Source organism: Astyanax mexicanus, chromosome 1 (genome assembly GCF_023375975.1).
Source record: "Astyanax mexicanus isolate ESR-SI-001 chromosome 1, AstMex3_surface, whole genome shotgun sequence".
Classification (NCBI taxonomy): domain Eukaryota; kingdom Metazoa; phylum Chordata; class Actinopteri; order Characiformes; family Acestrorhamphidae; genus Astyanax; species Astyanax mexicanus.
The window spans coordinates 43,945,564-43,968,191 of NC_064408.1; the positions used below are offsets into that span (position 1 = coordinate 43,945,564).

Below are 22,628 nucleotides of genomic sequence, written 5' to 3' on the forward strand. Positions count from 1 at the left end.
AAACAGACTGGTTAAAAATGGTATCCATGGGAGAGTTCCAAAGCAAAAAACAATGCTGAATAAAAAGAAAACAAAAGCCCATCTCATGTCTGCAAAAAACATCTTAATAACGCACAGTACTTTGGATAAATACTCTTTACATATCAATAAAATAAATGAGCCAACAGCTCAACAGCTCAAGAAATCACTACACCACTGAACTGAGTTAAAAATAACTAAACTTAAAAAAGGAAATAAATACATAAAGTGGAGCCACATTACCTCAAACTCACAGTGCTGAAGACACTAAAATGTAAAAAAATGCCTAGCAAGCAATACAATAGCATCTGTAACAGAAACTCCAGGTTAACTGACAGGTTAGCTGACTGCCTAGATATGTAACTTATATTCTCAGCAAAAATAAATAAACTGCAATTAATACAACATTAATAAGCTCCAACCACCAGTGCTTATGTAAAGAGCCATTGAACTTATCATATACATTTTAATGTTTTTGGTCATGCTTTCTAATGAATGCATTCAGCTGTCAGTCACACCTGTTGCTGACACATATGTGTAAATGTACAGACACTCCTCTAGTCCCTGTAGAGCAGAACTGTCAATAGAATAGAACTCAAAAAAGGAGCCAAAAAAACACAAACCTGTTCTGTTGGCACCATGCCTAATAGAAGGTGTGGGCTAGACATGTATAAAACCCCCAATAAGCTGCATTTAATACATTTCTGATAAGTTGGAAGTTGGGGATGAGTTGGGGATTAAGTGGGGATGAGTTTAAGAGTTTATTATCACTGTGAGTGCCACCCATCTATTGTCAAAAAACAAATAATTATTCAATACAGTATTTACAGCATCTGACCAATGTTTGTATTTTTTTTTTAACCTGACAGCACTATTAAAAACCTAAAAAATCCTAAATGTGGTGAAAAAAACATTAGGCAAACAAAAAAAATAATAACTTTAGGGTCTTACTTGTAACAAGGAAGAGGCGGCAGGATGCAAATGCAAGTCGGTTTTATTTTCCATTTTTAGCAAAAATAAACAAACAACAAAACACTAGGAGGAACTATAATGAATAAGGATACTAAAGCAAACACTATAAAACAAAGGACAAACTGAAAGACTTAAACAAACAAGCAAAATAAGCAAACAAAAAAAACTAAAGAAAACAAACCAGAACACTGTAGACAAAAACACAGCAGGTCCAAGGCTCAACAAACACAATTAAACAAGATTCAAACAGAGTAACAAGAGGAGGTCAAACAAAAAGCACGACAGAGAACAAATGAGCACATGGGGTATTTATACACAGGCACACACTAGGGACTTCTGTGGAGGGAATGAGGGGGCGGAGTTACAAATGAAACACAAGGTGATAACACTAATGACTAGGGCAGGGCTAGGGCGGGGCTAGGGCAGGGCTAGGGCGGGGCTAGGGCGGGGACAGGACAATAAAAAAAAACAATGCCATGTGCTCAAAAAAGCACGTGGCTGAGAACAGGAAAACAGATGGCAGGAGCACAGAAAACCAAAAGAAGGAAAAACACAGGACAGACACAGGCTAATGTGTGACACTACTAATGTTCTTGTCACTGAATGCAATCAAAACAAAATTAAGAACAAATTCTTTCATTGACATAAATCAGATTATAAGTCAGATATTTCAACACAAGCATAATAGACTTGCTTTTAAATTGAGCTCAATGTTAAAAGATTTTTTTCAAGTCATGTTAGAGCATTTCTATCTGCCCATTTATCCAAATCTGACACAATATAAAGAGCAAGTATGATATTTACCTCATAACAAAAAGTGAAACATGCAGAAACAAGCTTTTCTGTACAGAATTCTGGAACTCTGTTTACTCCGTTTTTTATAGAATCCTCATGTGCTGTGTGTGGGAGAACCTACTCATTAGCTGGGTTGCTACTATGCTCCAGACACCAGCTCAGTCCTTAAACTGCCCAGCACTGAGAAAAAAAAACACAGTTCAACCCAGCGTCTGGGTACAAAAACAAAAAAAAACACAGCCCAGCATTTGTAGAGTGAGTGCACTGAAGGATAAATGCACCCTCTCTCTTATCCACAGAGACTCTACTACTCTATCTACTCTAATCTACTCTACTACTGCACTCACTCAGCCTGCACTAGTTCATCAGGTGCTCTGCTTTGTATCTCTCATGATAAAAGAAGACTCTGCTGTGTGTTTTAGCATGATGGTCTCCACAATGTTCTAAACTTCTTTTATTACTTTTAGTCTTTTAAGCTTTTTTATAAATCCTAATTTGACTTTGAGTTTGATCCAAGGCTGCTTCACATTACAAGACAGTGGGTTCATAAGCCAAAAATAAAAATTAAAAAAATTAAAAAATAAAAGATCAGATTGGCATAGGGCTAAGCATCCTTCTTGCAGTGGTCTCTGTCTGGCTATCATCTTTCTTAAAGCGAGGGACAGTGTATGTACAATACGAGAGTGCTCGAATGAATGAATAAGTTTATAAAGGAGGAAAAAAAAGTAAAGAGCAAAACAAAAGCAGAATAATCAGTTTAAATTGGCATGTCTACCTTGCACATTTTCTATTGATATCACAAAAGGTCTTTTATGCTTTTATGAAATAGTGTTGTTTGTTCTTTTAGAATTGCAATCATGCTATTCAGACTGTCTTATTGTTATTTTTCTTTTGTTGACTCTCTGTACTTTGAGCAAGAACTGTAACGGAGCACTTTATGCATTTGTTGAGTTTCACAAAGGGATGCAAATAGTAAAAAAAAACACTTGCTGTGTTGTGCCAAAATAATGAAATGACCAAAGTAAATGTGTAACGAACAATATCTTGTTCAAGTTCTATTTCAGTGTTTCAGGAAGATTTTTAAAGCCCACTGTCCACCCCCTCCTCCCTATTTCCCCCTCCCCCCAGCAGTACATATCGTCGCTGTCCAATGAAAAACACTTATCTCGAAAACAGCAACTTTACAGGAGAGAGAAAAAACCTTGTAAACTTTCAATGAAAGTCAATGTAAAAAGAGTTTATTTCAGGTCATTTTAAAGAGTTTCTATTGGTCTGCTCATCAATAAATTTTGGCACAGTGTAAGGGACTGTTTGTTCAAATTATGTAGTAAACTAAAATTGACAAAAATGTGTTTTTCATAGGACAGCGACGATATGCAGAGCAGAGAGTAAGGGAGAAAGTCGACAGGAAGAGCCAACAAATAGCAGGTTTAAGTTCATATTTATGCTCTGCCTGTTAGTACGAGTTAATAATTGTAATAAATAGAAGTAAATAGTAATATAAAGTTTTAGGTATGAGTTCACTTATGCCAGGTTCACACTACATGATTTTATCCCAGTTTTCAGTCGCCGACAGTTTTCTGTTGATCGCCGACAAAAACTCTGCTCTGAGCCAAATCGGGGATCTCTCGGCACTCGCACAGTTACGTAGTGTGAACTACTGAAAGATGCTGACCATGTTGTTGCCGACTGAACGCCGACCAAACGCAAATGCCTGGCATATATTTGGCTTGCTAGATATCCGACCCAGTCGGCGACTGGGAGTAAGGACCAGTGGCTACAAACAGAGAACCATGGGTCCACAACCAGTCATGTAGTGTGAACAGCACAATGACTGACGATCCAAAAATTCCTGTAGTGTGAGCCTGGCATTACTCTTCACAAAATAGTTGTATTCTAAGCTCCAGCTCATCCAAAATCATTCATCTCAGTTGGGTTTAGATCAAGGGATTGTGGAGGACACTTTTTTGTTGCATGTTTATAAATAAAAAGCACTGGTGAGGTAAATGTATAATTAAAATAGCAGTGCTGATGTAAACGTATTGTGCTTTGCTTGTTTGTCCGCTATTAATGTAGGTTAATGTAGTTTTGAAAAGCAAGGCAAAATACATTTAGACATTTAGATTACAAAAATGATAAACATGTTTCATAGTACTAAGTGGTGATATGTAAGAAATGTTAATTATCAAATTATCTGTACTTGTGTGTGTGTGTGTTTCATATTTCCATACATAAACTGTAATATATTCCCATGTGTTTACTCTATGTGTGCATGTCACATTACTCATCCACTTTGTCTCTCTCTCTCTCTCTCTCTCTGTGGTAAAGTGTGTGTCTGGTTCCGCCTAATTAGACCCCCTAAGCAAAAACAGCATGACCATTTATCTCAGAGGAGGAGCAGAGCCATGGGACACACTCCATCACTGTATGAAGTGTGTGTGTGTGTGTGTGTGTGTGTGTGTCTGTGTGTGAGTGAATGAATGTGTATATAGAGACTTTTTATGCCTAGATTTACATTCAGAAGAAGGGCTGTCAATGTTAAAGGCTTAATGCACACAATTCATTTGGAATCAGTAATGCGCTATTATTTTTTTAAAGGTCTCATTCCATTGTTTGTTCATTCATTTTAAAATGTCTAGTCTAGTATGTCTCTAGTATGAATAAATGATGTGAGCTGTTTTTTTATGTAAAAAAAGTGCTCCGTGATCCAGTATAAAGCTGCTTTAGTCCAATGAAGGAGTGGTGGGGGGAGAAACGATAGGATTTTGGCTCTTGTTCATGAATATTCATACATGCAAACATATCGCTCCTGATTGGCTAACAGCACTGCAAACCAGCGAAATGAACAACAATTAGAAATGTTATAAATTTAAGACATTTTTACACTATTAACATTTTTGCCATGTAATATGTTACTTTTCAACACATGTAACGCCCTGCTAAGTGCAGTTCAGCCACTGACCTAGTCTTAGAGTTTATGTAAAACGCAAAATTCACCGGAGATCCTATGTAAACCTATAGTTACACACAGAGGTCCACACTAAGCTCCTGTTTAGACAACCTCTGTCCTCTAACATCTCGAGCCATTAGCTCAAGCAAACCGCAGCCATGGCTCAAAAATTACACACTCAGGGAACTACGCTCCAAACTCCGAGCTGCCGATAAATCATGCAGACCTAAGAAATTACCAACTGTTCCTGGCTTCTTTTTCAGCCAGCCTCACTACTGCTAAAGCTGAATTTTATCAAGGAGGAAAACAGAAGAAAAATAAAGGAAAAATAAAGACAAAGACAAAGGACGAGGTACAAATGAGACTAACGACAAGGCAGGGCTTGGGTGGAGACAAGAAAGAAGCAAAACAAGCAGAACTAGAAAAAACAAGCAAGAAAACAAGACAGAAACAGAAAGAACTAAAAAAAGAAAAAAAAACAGACTAAAGACTAAGGTGTGACACTGAATGTATAAATGTTTATATTTATATTAAATTAAACTTATTTATATTCCTTTTTGGACTAGTACGTATATATAATATATATATAGTATATATAAAAAAAACTCTTTTTTTCATATCGCCAATATTATCACTGAAAAACCCTGAAATATTGTGATATTATTTTAGGCCAATATCACCCACCCCTACCTCGAAACAATGTGACTGTTCTCTGTGAACTGCTCTCATGAACAATGTGTTTCCATCTACAAAACTGCTGTTTACTGGATCTTCCTCTTAATAACACCATTACGAATAAACACTAAAGACTACTGTAAAAAAAATCCCAAGAGATGTGTTGTAAAAATACTACCTAATACTACCTGGTACTACCTAATACTATTACTGAATAATACTGATATTCGAAAGTAAGTTCTAATTGAATTAGTATCCATAATGGAAAATATTATTTGACATCAATAAGAAACTCTCTCACAAAAACAGTATCAATGTGTAGTTAAAATTACTGTTGTATGTAAAATCCTAATACATATTAATGTAATTATTGAAAGATTGAATGGTAACATTAGTCTGTGTGTTTTTGTGTGACTGTGTCTGTTGCATGAAAGACAGGGGGTGTAAAATCATTAATAAATCATCAGAGAGCTAGAGGGGTGATCTTTCTCCAAAGCCTATCCCTCTATGTGAGCTGTTTCCGTGCTTCAAACGTGCTTCAAACCAGCTCACCGCATGCTGACCACACCTCCAAACCTCACGAGTCTATTACCCCCTCACTTCCAGTACCATTAGCACCTCCACAGAACATCAGCCTGCACCAAAAATACTCTGTTAAAGTGTAACCAAGTCCACCATGTCCACCAAGCCACAACAGCTCGACATAATGAGCTGAAAACTCTGTACTCTGTACGGAATCGCAGAATCTCGTGAACACAAGTGCTAATGGTGTACAGCTTCCATTTGCATTGCTAATTTCCTCCGGTCAACTTTGCAGTAGCAGAGGAAGCCTCCAGTGGACTGAAGTTCTCACGAAATCTGTCACTTACTCAAAGCAGCCACTGATATTGCAGTAATAACAAACCACGTTATTACACTGACATGCTAAGTCATGTGACAGCCCAATGTAAACTTATTCTGAAGTGTTACATTCGGGAATGGCTTTGGAGGTTGCTGTAAGCTGTGAGGTAAAGTGAGTATCAAATATCAAATTATAGCTATAATTCTCTATAAGTCTTGTCACACACCTAATTTTCACTAATTCTAAACTTTCAATCCAGACCACATTTATGTTTGTGTCACGGTTGGGTGCAGGAAGGTCAAGGATCGACAAGCGAGAAAAGAAAACACGGACTACACATAATAGTGGACATGAACAGGAAGCAGGAAACACCTGGGTCTCAGGGGCGGAGCTACAAATGAACAGGTGAGCAACAGAGGAGGAGACAGGATACACACAGGGCACGTGCAGAGGGTAAATAAACACAGAGAAATACAAACACAAAAGGGGAAACACAGGGAAGTTTATTTGTTTTATCCAGTCAGAACAGTGCGACCAGAAGACACAAAATGAACCACTTTCTAATACCAGTCTTAACATGTCAGCTATTCGTTCAAAATCTATATTGTAGTTATAAGAATTAATACAGTGTAGCAAGCGATAATATTGTGATACTTTAACCTATCAATATTTTCTTAAATTTGTAATATTTGTAAAATGATCTGCATCAATTACTACTTACTACTTATTTCACTGTTCATATTTAACTGGAAACAGAAGTGTACAAATCCAGAAATAATTAAAAATATATAAAAAATGGTCCATTCAGGTAAAACAGCCAAGCAAGCTCTCTCATCAAGTAGAGTCTTCAAGAGCTGAATTCAAGACCCAATACATTTCATTAACAACCAGCGTAATTAGAAAGTGGGAATGAAATCAATAACTGTTAGTGACAGTGGCATCGATCAATGTACGTGACAGTGTGTAACTTATCAGCCTGATAAATCTCTCAATCGATTCCTGCCCTACACGTGACCTCCTGTCTACTGTCTAGCCTGTGTCCAGTAAATCTAATGACCTGCTGAGGTTTCAGCACTGACCCAGAGATCACCTGCTCCAATACCTGCCCAAAGGACAAATTCTCTAATACCTGCCCACAAGTCCCCCTACTCCAGCACTGACCCAGAGGTCACTTGCTCCAATACCTGCCCAAAGGCAAAATGCTCTAATACCTGCCCACAAGTCTCCCTACTCTAGTTCCTACCCCCAGGTCACTTGCTCCAATACCTGCCCAAAGGCAAAATGCTCTGATACCTGCCCACAAGTCCCCCTACTCCAGTTCCTACCCCCAGGTCACTTGCTCCAATACCTGCCCAAAGGCAAAATGCTCTAATACTGCCCACAAGTCTCCCTACTCCAGTTTCTACCCCCAGGTCACTTGCTCCAGTACCTGCCCAAAATACAAATGCTCTAATACCTGCCCACAAGTCTCCCTACTCCAGTTTCTACCCCCAGGTCACTTGCTCCAGTACCTGCCCAAAATACAAATGCTCTAATACTGCCCACAAGTCTCCCTACTCCAGTTTCTACCCCCAGGTCACCGGCTCCAGTACCTGCCCAAAGGACAAATGCTCTAATACCTGCCCACAAGTCCCCCTACTCCAGTTCCTACCCCCAGGTCACTTGCTCCAATACCTGCCCAAAGGCAAAATGCTCTAATACTGCCCACAAGTCTCCCTACTCCAGTTCCTACCCCCAGGTCACTTGCTCCAATACCTGCCCAAAGGCAAAATGCTCTAATACTGCCCACAAGTCTCCCTACTCCAGTTCCTACCCCCAGGTCACTTGCTCCAATACCTGCCCAAAGGCAAAATGCTCTAATACTGCCCACAAGTCTCCCTACTCCAGTTTCTACCCCCAGGTCACCGGCTCCAGTACCTGCCCAAAGGACAAATGCTCTAATACCTGCCCACAAGTCCCCCTACTCCAGTTCCTACCACCAGATATACCTGCTCTCAGGTCTCCTGCTAAAGTACGTGCCCCCCAGTGTCACCAGATCCAGTATTTGTCCCCAAATGTACCTGCCCAAGTACTTGCCCCTAAGAATCATGCTTTACTACCTGCTCCACTACCTGCCAATACCTGACCCCAGGTCACCTGCTCCACTACCTGGCCCAAGGTTACCTGCTCCAGCACTACTCATTTATCTTCCTGTTCCCAGCTTCAGTCCAGTTACTGTCAGTGTCTTTATTTCTGTCCGTGTCTGTATGGTAGACCTGTGTCTGGTTGCCACCCCCATTGTAATTCCAGTTATTGTTTCTGTTCCAGTTCCCTGAACCCTACCTGTTATATCTCGGATATCTTCCACAGTTCAGCCCTGTGTACTGCGTTCACCCCTGCCTTTAATATAGTCTCCATAGAATCACAAAGACTGAACGTGACAGTGACTGATGACAATGGCTGACATGACAAATACCTTAACCATCTGTAATGTTTTTACTGCCTACTGCTGAATATCAGACTGTACTCTGTTGAGCATCATCCCACCCGAATCCTAACCATTTCCACACAAACAACTCAGGCATATTCTTGTTTTGAATACAATTGCACACAGATGGTAACCTGTCAGGAGTGATATTATGATTTTTTTATATCTTGCATAAAATAGTGATGATAACAATACATTTCCTGCCCATCTGTCCTGTCCGTGCTCTTTTCTGTACCTCTGTCCTGTCTAGTGTTTGTCCTCAGCAAATCCCATTAGCTGTCCTGATCAATTGGTTCTTCTGTTTGTTTTTCTCTGTCCTTGGTTTGTTCTGTACCAGTCCAGTCCCATGTGACATACCTGACCTTCATTCAACCTTTTTATTTCTAGTCTATGTTTAATTATTTTGTTTGTTTGTGTTTCTCTATTGATCAATTCATTTAAAATGATTTACACAGTTAAGAGAAAAGCTAATGGGTTATAACACTATAATGAAAAAATGGACAAAACATTAGATATATGTTTGTTGCGGTTGGTTATTTTAGACTAGTGTTTGATAATGGATGTTCCTAGAACTTAAATGGAGTTTAAAGAAAACATGACTTTGCACTTGAATATAGCTTCCTTTTCCCTTCATTCTTCACACAGAGGACTAAATCATGTTTTGATTTCGATTAGCAGGCTCAACTCTGGACCTTCTAGGGTTGCAGATGCATCACTGGCTGTGAATGTGAGTGATAGTGTAAGCATTTTATTTTTAGTTAGAAACAGAAAACAGCGGCAGAAACATCCTGCAACCAGTTTCCATCGTATCACTGGCCGCACATATACTGCTGTATTATTATATTATTTATTTGACATCCATTTGCTTTAGTGTGTCTTGTATCTTGTATCCAACATCCCATCCCACTTGTATCTAACATTTTAGAGCCTATAAAATTGATACTATTATTTATAACAGTAATACAGTTATGAGAGTGAAAAGTGTGAGTGTGCTTATAAACAGGGTTTAACGGGGTATAGGTGTTTTCACATCGGAATTTGTAAGTCCAATTAAATCAGACTCTGCTTCGTTTTCTCCCTTCATTTGGCAGTTGCAATTACTGTAATCGCTCTCAGACGCAAACCAAAACAACTGTACTCTGCTCTTCCCAGTCCTAAATGAACTCTGGTGTAGTTTTTATTTGGTGAAAACCAATTATCCTGTGTACTCTGCCAAATCTGGTTTATTTGGGGTAATTTTAGTAAGGTAACCAGTTTTATGGCGCTGTTACGCTCAAGCAATGCTTATATTTTGAATCCTTACTGACTTTGTAATTCAAACATTTATAGTAACATTTAATAGGAAAAATGTACGCAGTAAAAACGTCTCAGCTCTGAAACACAAATGGCCATTAGTACAAAATGACAGCCTAAGAATTGATGGGAATTCTAAATTTAACATGCATTTTTGATATATTGCGCTCATTTGTTCTTAATTCTAACTCATAAAACCCGGCTTTAGAGGCTTTTGTGTGGAGCTGTCCTTCTCATTACACTAAAGAGCACAAATCCATTGGATCAATAAAAACTGGTCAATTTTAACAGCCATCAATAAAACCTCATATTACACAAGTCCCCCGCTGATGGTTGTTCTTCACGGCACGCTCATATACTCAGCTCATATACTTGTTGAAAAGCGAGAGCCCAGAGCAAGCCTGAATAAAGCACTCAGAGGAGGAGGGGTTCGTTTAGGGGTTCGACCCAAATTGGAACTCCTGCTTTGCTTTGTTCATTAGGTCTAGCTGATTGCCTTCTTTGGCTAATGAGAACAAAATGCACTGAATGACTAAAATTACTAAAATGACTAAAACATGTTTCAATCAATTTCAAAGCTCTTGGAAATTGTCATTAGAGCAGGTTTCTACTCGTGGAGAATTAAATATTAACATGTGTTGATGCTGGCGACAGAAAAGGTAATTACCAGCAATGTTACAACAATTCCATTAACTCAGTTTTTCTGTAAGTAAAAATGGTTATTTTGAAAATATAATCTGATTACTTATTAACTTTATGGATACTGATTAACTGATTAACTTTATTACGGATAACTTGATTTTAAATGCAAGTAAGCTATTTACAAGTTACTTTATTAGTTACATTCAGCAGCTGCCGACAACACCCCCCACACACATACCCCACACACCCTTGCCACCTCACAACATAACAATTTTGGCAAAACTCACTTTACTGGAAGTTTCACTCCAGCTTTGAGACTTGTTCTGTAAGTGTGCTGCTGCGACTCCAAACGGTTCTTCAAATTTGACGTTGTGTTTTTGAAGCTAGGAAGCCATTTGTCTACCTAGCTTGATATTGATTATCTTTAACTGATACAAACTGTATCATCTGTAATTCCAGCTAGAAAACAACTATTGAGGTCATGACTATTTAATGTACGATAAGCCACATTACATGTCTAGGTGTAGGCAATTTTAACCAATAGCAGATCAACTTTGATCACAATTACAGACACTTTGACAACTTAATGTTATGTTAATAATTTCGATGCCAACAGGACAATGCTCATCCATATGCTTCTGTCAAGGCTTGCTGTGAAGACACAGATGCTATGTCATGGCCAGCTGCATGGCCCACAACTATCCCACGATTGAAAAAATGTGTGGGATGCTTTTGGATGCACTATCAATACTCAACCCCTGCTTCAGAGACCTTTTCTTTGTTGAATTCTTCAGAAAAGCGCTCTAGATCTGATAAAAAGTGTTATTTTTTACCTTAAAGACTAATTAATCTACATTTAGTTCACTTAAAGAAAAGAAACTATAAGGCAAATCAGTGTGTGACATTCTGTTAACTTTAAAATTTTAGGGGGGCGCCGAGTGGTCCAGCGGTCTAAAGCGCTGCCACTATGAGCAGGAGGTCGCAGGTTCGAACCCCAGCTCATGCAGCTTTGCCATCAAGCTGCCGGCATTCAGAGGGAGCAAAATTGGCCATGCTCCCTCCGGGTGGGTAGATGGCGCTCTCTCCCTACATCACTCCTAGGGTAATGTCAGCAGCACAGGGTGTCTGTGAGCTGATGTATCAGAACCGAGTCGCTGTGCTTTCCTCCAAGAGCACTGTGATGCTACTCGGCAATGCTGCAGCAGCTCGAAAACAAGCGGTGGCTGACTTCACATGTATCGGAGGAAGCATGTGTTAGTGTTCAACCTCCTGTTGTTTTGGGGCATTACTAGTGATTGGGTTGAGTAATTGGCCGTCTAAATTAGGGAGAAAATGGGAAAAAATTAGGAAAAAAACTTGAATTTCACTGCAGTAAAAACAGTAATCTAACCTACTTTAAGGAAAAAATATAGATTTTTTTTGTGCTCGTGTCTGTTGCAGGTAATCACAGAGGCAGCATGTTCTCTCTGGATTATCTAACAGTACTGAGGCAGCACTGTTTCTCTTTTTTTTTTCAGACTCTTCCTTCAAAGCCAGAAAAGAGCAGATGATGGATCTGGTGAGTGAGAAAAAAACAGCCAACTTCCAGCACAGCCTGAGGTTTCCCACTCAAAAGCCATCTTTACAAGACTACATAGATATGTCAATCAAACCATGACATGTAAAGGGATAGGACAAGCACCTGCCCATCAAATAGGGAAAAAAAGAATAAGAGAGAAAGAGAGAGAGCATAGTGCTGCGTTTGTTCATTTTCCTCAGTTCCTGAGGAGTGCAATTTTCCTAATAACATAACTGATTTCCTGAGGTCATCCGAGTTCCTCCATTACACACTTTCATTACTGCTGTGTTTCCAACTAATTCCAAATCCACAATACACAAACAAATTAAATTAGCACAGATGAACTGACCCCAGAGACAGTAAACCCATCAGTGCACCCTGCCCCCCCACCCCCCTACTGTGTACACTGGCATAGAGAGAGAGAAAGAGAGAGAGAGCTGTGTGGTGCTGTCCATGGTGCTTAAATACCGCTACACACACTTTATAGCTTCTTCACTAGACAAAGGACATAAAAGCTGGACCAGAGAAGCCCCACAAGCACACTAAGACTTTCCTCATGAGTATATGATTATTTTGCACTTTACAACCCACAGTGGAGCATTTAACAAATAATTGAAATAATAAAAATATCAATAGAGTAGTGCACTATAGGACCCTGTGGTGCTGCCCAAGCTTTTATCATTAATCACATTTTTTTAATCCCTTACATTACTTTTACTTTTATACTTTAATTAGTTTAAACCATAAGAATAAATGTAAATACTTATGACAATTTTGACCAGCACTCTGATCTGTTAAGAGAGATTTTATGACAAAAAGTCCCACCAGACCTAATAATACCTTAACTAATAATTTTAGAATATATCATTTAGAATCCTCAAACTGGCTGTATTGGTATTGTGGTAGTCATAATATTCTTTTGGACTTTTTGGACTTTTTTATTAATGTGGTTGAAAACTATTTTGGAAGAACAGCAGTCAGGGGAAGCTGCTTACAATATCTTGCAAAAGACCTGCAATGGAATGTTGATTAGAGTTGATTTGTTGCAAACTTGTAACCTGTTGATGTTCTGAGGTGTTGATTACAGTGTTTTGCCGATTATAACAAATGATTAACAGAATGTTGAATGAATAAAGCTGTCAGTCCTGACGCTCTCAGTCTGCCTGCTCTAGACTCTGAACCACACAACAAAGACTTAAATTCCCAGCATGCACCCACACCGGACTTTCCTGAGTCTGCTGATCAAGTGACACTATGGTGTTCCATCTCCCCCAGCTTCTGATTGTCTGCACCTGATCTGTTTTGTATAATACACCTCTGTTTCTCTATCTATGCGGTGCGCTGTTCAAATAGCAATCCACCAAAGACAGACTGCACCTGACTCTTAAAGGGATTTATTTCATTTTACGCCCAAAACACACCCATGATTAATTGAGATAATTAATACATGCATTTTGCAAAGACACACTAACACGCCTTAAATCCAGCTGCACGGTGCTCGGCTGACGGCTCATCTAGAGATCGATAAAATAAGGCCCCATATGTTTTTAACATCTCACAAAATTCATGGTCATTACTGTCTTTGGGATTGGGGATGTTAGAATCCCTTTTTCATGATCAAACAGTCACAATCAATAACTATAAGCATTAATGCTTCTGACAAGTACAGTAAATATAAAATAAACATTTACCTTTAAAAAAAACATACCTTCTAATACACACTTAAGCAAATCCAGTTGACGTCCTTCCAGTACAGCTACTGTATATCAGACAATCACAATCTGTAGCTGCTGGGCCTGTCTCTTATAAGTCTTTCCACTTGTCCCTTAAGCCAACCACCTTTAAACTAAGACAAATTAGATCTAAATTAGTAAGAACTTATAACATCATTATTTAAGAACTATTTGTTGCCTCAAAGCCAGGAATTAAAAAGAGCCAGCCTTGTAAAGATGGATGAAGCCTTGAGGCTATACTCTGTTTACTACAGCAGGCACCTGCTGCAAGTCACAAGCTACCAGAGTATTAAACCCTGCTCTTATCAGTAGCATTCTCTGAACATACTGTGCTCTGCGTTTCTGAAGGTTGTTAGGGAACAGGGCTGCTGCTGACCATGCTGTAGTAGCTGGAGAGGAGATCTTAAGAGGGGGATGGGGGCTACAGTTACTGGGCATGAGGCTAGCTGGAATGGGGGATGAGTTTTTTTTTTTCCCAAGAGGATGTTGAGAACAAGAGGGTGGAGGTTGTGGGGGAAGGATTTGTTTTTAGATGTCTGATAAAGGTCTCCAGCAGATGGATGGATGTATGGATGGATGGATAGACAGATAGATGTATATGAAGGACTAAACAGATACAGAAACAGATACAGAAAAAAGATCCTTTGGAGGCACAATAATTCATGCACCATTCCCAGCTTCTCCAATCAGGAGCTTTCTTTTTTTCATGAAATTAGATTTTTTAAAATTGAAGCAGAGAACAAGAAAAGCCATCAAAGCTTCTCTGGCTCTACACGTTCACACCCCACAGAGGGTGGGCCAGGTATTTTCTTGAGATTAATGACAGAATCAAATATACAGCTCTGGAAAAAATGAAGAGAGCACTTCAGTTTCTGAATCAGTTTCCCTAATTTTGCTTTTTATAGGTATATTTTTGAGTAGAAAGAACGTTGTTGTTTTATTTTATAAACAACAGACAATATTTCTCCCAAATTCCACATCAAAATATTGTCATTTAGAGCATTTATTTGCAGAAAATCAGAAATGGCTGCAATAACAGACCTCAAATAATGCAAAGAAAAAAGGTTCATATTTATAAAGTTTTAAGAGTTCAGAAATCAATATTTGGTAGAATAACCCTGGTTTTTAATCACAGTTTTCATGCAACTTTGTATGTTCTCCTCCACCAGTCTTACAAGCTGCTTTTGGATAACTTTATGCCACTCCTGGTGCAAGAATTCAAGCAGTTCAGCTTGGTTTGAGGGCTTGTGATCATCCATCTTCCTCTTGATTACATTCCAGAGGTTTTATTTTGGTCAAATCAAGGAAAAACATAATCATTAAGTGGTCTCTTATTTTTTTAGAGCTGTAAATATATATGCAGAGCTCAGGCAACTTTGCAGAACATTGTACAGTGTGTTTGTGTGAGTGTCTCTCCTCACCTTCACTAATTCCTCCAGTTCGGTGGAGTTGACGCAGGGATGCTCTATGAGGAAATTGAGCTTTTTGTTGAGGATGGCCAGTTTTTGGGAGATCTCGTGTGGCTGCTCCAGAGCCTTGAACACGGTGGCTCCTATGATCAGGTAGAGCACCACCAGCAGAAAGACGGTCAGAACAGTTTTCCAACGCATGACGCTGACTCGCGGCTCAAAATCGTCAGGCGTGTTCAGCACCACCGGCTTGGCGGAGAACGAAAGGCGGGGCTTGGAGTTGTGGGCGGCGGCTTTAGGGTCCAGAAGATCAGGAGCGGCCACTGTGAAAGGGGGAAAGCAGGGTAAGTCTATGTGTTCAGTGGAGGAGTGGATGATGAACAAACAGCAGTAATGCCTTCGAAATGAAACGTTTTCAGCAGACATACCAACAAAGCACACTACAGCGTTCCTACTATATATATTTACATATATTTTACACAATTACAATTCCTTTAAAAGAAGGGATTCAGACATGGTAGCCAGCCTTGGTTTCTAACAGCTGGGAGACAGTATGTAATGCTGGTGGTCTTGTATGGGCTGGTGCAGTTCAGCTGCAACCCTACCTAACTGTTACTCCAAGCTGGATTACTCGCTGAGTTAATGACAGACCAAAATCCCTGTGTGAGCTTAGTCTTCACACAGCCCTGTAGCTAGAGGGAGCCCACCTATCTGTCGATAGCTTTAAGCTAAACCTAACCTCATTTGGTAGAGTTTTGGGTCTTGGATCAGCAAGTAAGTAAACACTGCAATATGACCTACAATAAACTAGCCATCGTTATTAAAGTGATTTTTTTTGCAATTTTTAGCTGACTATATTTGGTTGCCAAATATTCGGTGCATCCTTAAATAGATGCATAATTTTATCCAATGAATTTAACATATTTATAACTGAATATAGCATATTTATAACTGTTAAAAAGCAGTACATTGTGTGGAAATTACAAAAATCTGAAAATTCTATATGAACAATCTATATGTTTAAATTTGATGTTTGTACGTGTTAAGCACAAGGTCTTATAGAGCATTTTTAATTACACCTTAAGAGTTACAATTTGGGAACTACATGGAAAGCAATGCAAACTGGCTTTTCTACGTTAATTTTAAGCATGATTCTATGTTCTCTACGTTAACGTAATCGTCAGTGGGCCTTATAATATGTAAGCGCTTAGCTGTTAATGCTAATGCTGCTGCACCCAGCCTTAGACTGGAAAATCTGGAAATCTAAGCTTGCTGTAAATAAATGGAAGCACTTCATTTAGCCAAATAAACAGTTTTCAGGAGAGAAATCTGAGTAGATTAACATCAAGCACTCGTTTAACTTGTGTTTTTTTTTATTGCAGTTTTGTTTACTTAACTTAGCTTTACTCACTATAGTTACCCCCCTCCCCCTCACCACCAGCAGGAGACCTGCTGAATTAAAAGGAAAACACGACACCCTTGTTCCTTACTAGTGTCACATAATACGCCTTATAATCCGGTTCACATTACAGTGTGAAAAATACAATATTATAAGTTTTCTAGGTTTCCCAGTAAAAAACACCAAGAATCATTTGTGCAGTTTAAGAAGTTAAGTCAAATCTTGACTGTGACTACACACCAGTGCCCTATAGGTAACTCATCTGCATATGATTTACATCACATCCATTGCGTCTGGCTTATTAGAGCAAGACTAATCCTCATGAAAGTAGCAGTCCATTCTCATTTCAGGAATTATGCATGAGGTCAGAGACAGCTGAAAGTAGAGTCGTGTAGCATATCTTAATGTATAGTGGCATGACTAATCTAAGCATTTCTACACCCTTTTCTTTAGTGATGAGTGAAAATCCATACGGGAGATCTTCTGTAGAGTAAAACCAGAGAAGCTTTCCAGCACGCGAGACCTTCCGGCCTGATTCTAGCCGGCCTGATGTCCTTGCCAAGGTAGATATTAACATAATACCAGCACTGCAAGACTGTCAGTATGCATTCCTGTGTTTTTCATCATCTTCCACTGCCCAATTCACATTCCAATACTCAATAACAGTTAAAGTTCCCAATTGTAAAAAATGAGAATGTATCAGTTTACAACTCACTGGCTGAAATGAATAGAATTATAATTTGAATGTCCTTGTATTTAAAATAGAAAGTTTTCCTGGTTCTGCTTGTAAAAACAAATAAGGAAAGAAATCGGTAGCAACGTTTTTTAATCTTAGTTCATTTGATAAAAATAACAAGTGGTATTTTTTAAATATTAAATATTTTTGTGGACAATATCTCCTCCCAGAAATTAGTGCAATAAACAAACTCGTTGTAATTTTAAGATCATTAAATGTCACTGAAATGAAGATAATAGAATAACATTAAATAGCCATTTATACTCCTTTAAAGACAGCAAAATTTTAGTTAAATATAGTTTTGGGAAATATAGGCCTATACTTATTTTTTCACCTAATTCAGTCCACACTGTGTGAATGGAATCACAGTTACTAAAGCATTCGTCTGGTATTGCATAAGTGGCTAAAATACCCTATTCCGTTATATATGTGAACAAACATACAAATAAACACAAAAGAAAAATAACAATTATTAAAAATCAGGTCATGTCCGTTTATTGTACAATAAATCGATAATGTAATTATTGACAGACCTATACCAGTACTCAATAACAATTGTTAAGAAAAAAATCTAGGATGTATTGTTTGCAGAGGAAAATTAACAGAAATACCCAGAATTTATTGGCGATTCAATGTAGACATAATTGCATTTCAAATAAACAGCTTTCCTGGTTCTGTTTTTTTTTTTTATAAGGCAAGAAATGGGTAGTAAATTTTTAAAATCTTAGTTCATTTGATAAAAATAACAACTGATTATTCTGTCATATTGTGAGGCTACTTTATACTTCTATGATAGTCTTAGCTAAGGTTAGCTTTGGATAACAGTAACCAACCTAAAAGGCTTAGTTTATGGTCTCCATGTTATTATTTATTAATAATAGCTAATAAAATAGCAGGTAAAGACCATCTCAGCAGGTGCTCTGTTCTTGTGAGTTTGTTCTTGAAAGGTAACGTTCTGTCAAGAACATAACTCTTCACACTTTTGGTATTATTGGTATAATATTATTGAGAAACACCCACAGTGTTTATGAATAAACTCATACAACCACCTCCACCTCCCCCTCAGCCATAGTGATTACACTAATGTCTAATAAAAACAGATTGGATGTTTGTAATACAAGCATTTAACTGGCAACAAATTGTCCTTGTAGTTTTTGGAAAGGATCTCCTATTAGAGCTGGACGATATTGTCGGTTACAATTATATATTTTCGGTTACAATTTAGATTTTTAGTTATTACATAACAACTACAGTTTTTTTATATCCCTTATAATGAATTTCCAAATTTTATATTATATTTTATATTACACATGGTGCAAACACAATGTAAAAAATGAAAATCTCTGCCACATAAAAAGAAAATTCTTTACAGGTTTCAGAAGCAAATTCCTATCTAGTGAGATATCTCCTATACAATATTTGAAGAGATATGTAGTCTTTAAACCAGTAGATCCATCTCTCATCCATACTCTCTGTGAGTAGATATGTTTACATTATGATTACATTTCTCATTTTGATTTGTGTATTACTTAAAAACTATTTTAGAGCTCATTAAAAACCTAGTTTTTAAACCCCACATCTAAAAATACAGCACCCTGAGCACCGATCTGACCACACCCAACTGTTCATCTATCCACAGCTATAACTTCATCACTTCAAATCAAATTAAACTGCAAGCCACCATGAGTTTACATCAACAACCCCCAGTGTTGTGTTTATAACTGCAACTAAAAATAGCTCACTACTCCTTACGTGTGAAAAACTTAAGTCTTAAATGAGGAAAGCACCTTTGAAAGTGGTCTATGCTTGCCCTTTCTTTTTCTATTTCTCTTTCTTTTGTGTTCTACCTTTCTCTCGCTCTTTATCTATCTTGCTCTCCCTCTCAACCCACGCAGAGAGGAAGCCCACTTGACTTTTAATCCTCAGTTCCACATACAGTTCAGGCAGACTGAGCTGAATCAAAAGAGGGCTTCAAACTGAAACAACAAATGAACAGAATTCAATAAAACATAGGTCTTTCATACAGAACGTGCATAAAGAAACAGCGCAACAGGGTTATAACTTGTTTTATAAGTTAAGAACAAAAAAAAAGAACAAAAAGCTAAATAATAAAAAACAGCTGCTCAATCCACCAATAACATTTACATTATCAATATTTATGCACCCATACTTAGAGTGACTTTGAAAAGTAACTTTTTCAAAAGTGTTCTGTAGACCATACGACTGCGTTAGCACTACGTAATTGTGATTTTTGATCGTGTAACTTTTACGTTGCATCACAGTATGCTTTAATGCATGTGGCATAGATGTTGTTATTACTAATGGATCATAACTAAAATATTTTATTCTCTTTGCTTAGATTTAGTCTTCAAATTGTGAAAATGTCAAAACAAAATTATTATACAGTATTATTATATATATTTTTCATGTTCAATCTCTTGGAACTGATCAAACTGCAGAACACTGAGAAAATAGATTATGTTTTGTGTATTGTGAAAATATTATGTATTATATTATGTACCATTGCGCATTCTGGAACTGCCTCCTTGTCAGACAGTTTTGGTCGAAAGTCATGGGAGATCTATCTAAGATCCTTAGCCTCAGCATCCCACTCTCTCCTTCTGTAGCCCTGCTGATTGACTTTTCATCTTTATCAACCTCAAAATATCTCCAAACATTCATCTTCATTTATACAACAATGGCTAAAAAAATCTTTTTACTCAACAGGAAAGACTAAATGATCAATAAAGCACTGGTACCATCTGCTAACTGAACACTCAAATTTGGAAAAACTTACATTTACCATAAAAGATGACATCAATCACTACAACAACATCTGGTCCCCATTTTCAACATCTGATCCCTTCACTTATGTGTTAGTTCACATAACTACTTTCTCTCTTCTTTTAACATACCTGCTCAATACTTAATATTACAATAACACCCCCTGTCTGTTGTCTTGCCTTACTATATGTTGCTTGTCTGTTTTGTAACTACTTCTTTCTCTCTATACTGTCACGAATATATGAATCTGTATATGTGCGTAAATCTAAAAAAAAGGAAGCCTCATGATGTACCTATTTTGTTCTATACTAATCTTATACATGTTTTATGGTTAACACAGTCATCCTATAACAATGACAGTATATTTGGTAGCAGTAAATGCTTAAATCAGTAAATGCATACAGAGATACACATATTGAGTACACAGTCAGTACTCTTCTTCACCAAAGTACACACAGTGCAAACATACTCACAAAGGTACAACATGATCCTTCAGATCGAACTGTGTCTTTTTTTTATTTAAGGAAACAATACTTTTTTTGGCTGCATAAAATGTTTTAATGTTGATGATGGAATAACAAACTTTAAACCATTTTTTTATTTAACAGCAACTAATAATCAGTTAAAGGTTCTAAAGAGTTGTAATGTCTTAATTGTAACATTGAATCAATGTTCATTTAAGTACAGACTTTGAATGATTGGTGCTCTTATAACTACTCACACTCAAATTAATGCTTTTAGGTGAAATTAGCTCCCTTCAAATATTAATAATAAACATAATTTTTAGAATTATTATTCCGGTGTTTTTTTTTTTCTACACTGCAGAAAGATGGTTCAATGTATGAGAACAGAAGGCAAACAGCATATACATATTTAATGTTAGTAAAGTGTAAAACAAACAGTACGTCTAAAACCATAACGATAAATCAATGTTAAATCAATTTAAAATCAGTGTGCATGATTAAATCCATTCTAACGTCGGAAATGAACGTTGTTCCAGTGCAGTGCATCAGTGAAGGAAATATTGAGTCTTATTCAATATCATTGTAATCTAAGATCTAATCTAAAAGTAGTATAGTGATGTGACTGGGGGGACTCTTAGCATGGTTTTAAGAGCGTAAACCTTAAACAACACTCAGCATGTGGCCATAAAACATAAAAAAATAATGATGCAGTAACTTGTTGCCTGTATTCTTTGTTTGTTTATTTCTTTAATATAAACTACACAGTCAGCGCTGGTGTTTATAATCATAATTTAGGCTGAAATACAACAATTAACGAGTCAAGCACACAAGATATCAACATATTCACACCTTATTTACACTGTGTGTGTATGTGTGTGTGTGTGCGTGTAAAACCGCTCTTACTTCTTTGATGCCCGATTCTCGTTTCTCTCCCTCATCTGCAGAGCTCGCGCGCTTAAACTCCCCGTTTCCGTCCTCTCCTCATGACTCGTGATCGGAGCTCGAGCTCCGCTCTCCTACTCCTCCTCCTCTTACTCGCCTCTCGCGCTCCCCTTTATACTCTCTCTCTCTCTCTCTTTCTCTCTCTCTCTCTCTCTCTCTCACCTTCTCTGCTCTCCCTCTCCGTCTGCCTCTCCTTATCTATCTCCCTCTCCCCTCTCTCTCATTTTCTCTCTCTCTCTGCATCTCACTCTCTCTTACATCCCCCTCTCTCTCTTCATCTGCTCTCTCTTTCTCTCTCCCATCTCCCTCTCTCTCTTTATCTGCTCTCTCTTTCTCGCAGCCGGTCTCTCCTTATCTCTCTCCCTCTCCTCTCTCTCTCATTTTCTCACTCTCTGCTCTCTCTCACTCTCTTCCATCTCCCTCTCTCTCTTCATCTGCTCTCTCTCTCGCAGCTGGTCTATCTCTCTCCCTCTCCCTTCTCTTTCTCTCTTTTTCTCTTACTCTCTGCTCTCCTCTCCCCTCTCTGTCTTTCTCTCTCTCACTCTCTCATCGCTCACACTCTCTCTGTTCTGTCTCTCCATCTGTCTCTCTTTCTATCTGTCTTTTTCTATCTCCCTTTCTCTCTCTCCCTCTGTTTATCTCTCTTTTTTCTCTCTCCCTTATACTCTCTCTTTCTCATGGCATTGCTGGATGATGTTGTGGTGCTTGCCTCTATCACTTCCTCACACCCACACACACCTACAGAGCCCCCCCCCCCCCACACACACACACAACAGTGTGTCCATGTAGTTACAGTATCTCACAAACATATGTACACACTGAAGATATGACACACAGTACACACTGAAGATATGGAAGTAAAGTAGTCAGTGTACAGCTTGTATAACTAATAATAAAATTTGTTTAGATTTGTGCCATCAAAAAAACTAGAGACACAGCCATTAATGTCT

General features: G+C 38.1%; 1 protein-coding gene across 1 annotated transcript in view; it reads right to left on the reverse strand.

Annotated features, from left to right (window-relative positions):
• The window catches only part of kcnk2b (potassium channel, subfamily K, member 2b), a 77,930-nt gene extending 55,904 nt beyond the window's left edge, over positions 1-22,026 (reverse strand). The window contains exons 1-2 of the mRNA XM_049479040.1: positions 21,640-22,026; positions 15,366-15,676 (exon numbers count right to left, since the gene is read on the reverse strand). Of these exons, the coding sequence (XP_049334997.1) occupies positions 15,366-15,676; position 21,640 (312 nt within the window). The 5' untranslated portion in view covers positions 21,641-22,026. The remainder of the gene's footprint in view (positions 1-15,365; positions 15,677-21,639) is intronic.
• Positions 22,027-22,628: the final 602 nt, after the last annotated feature.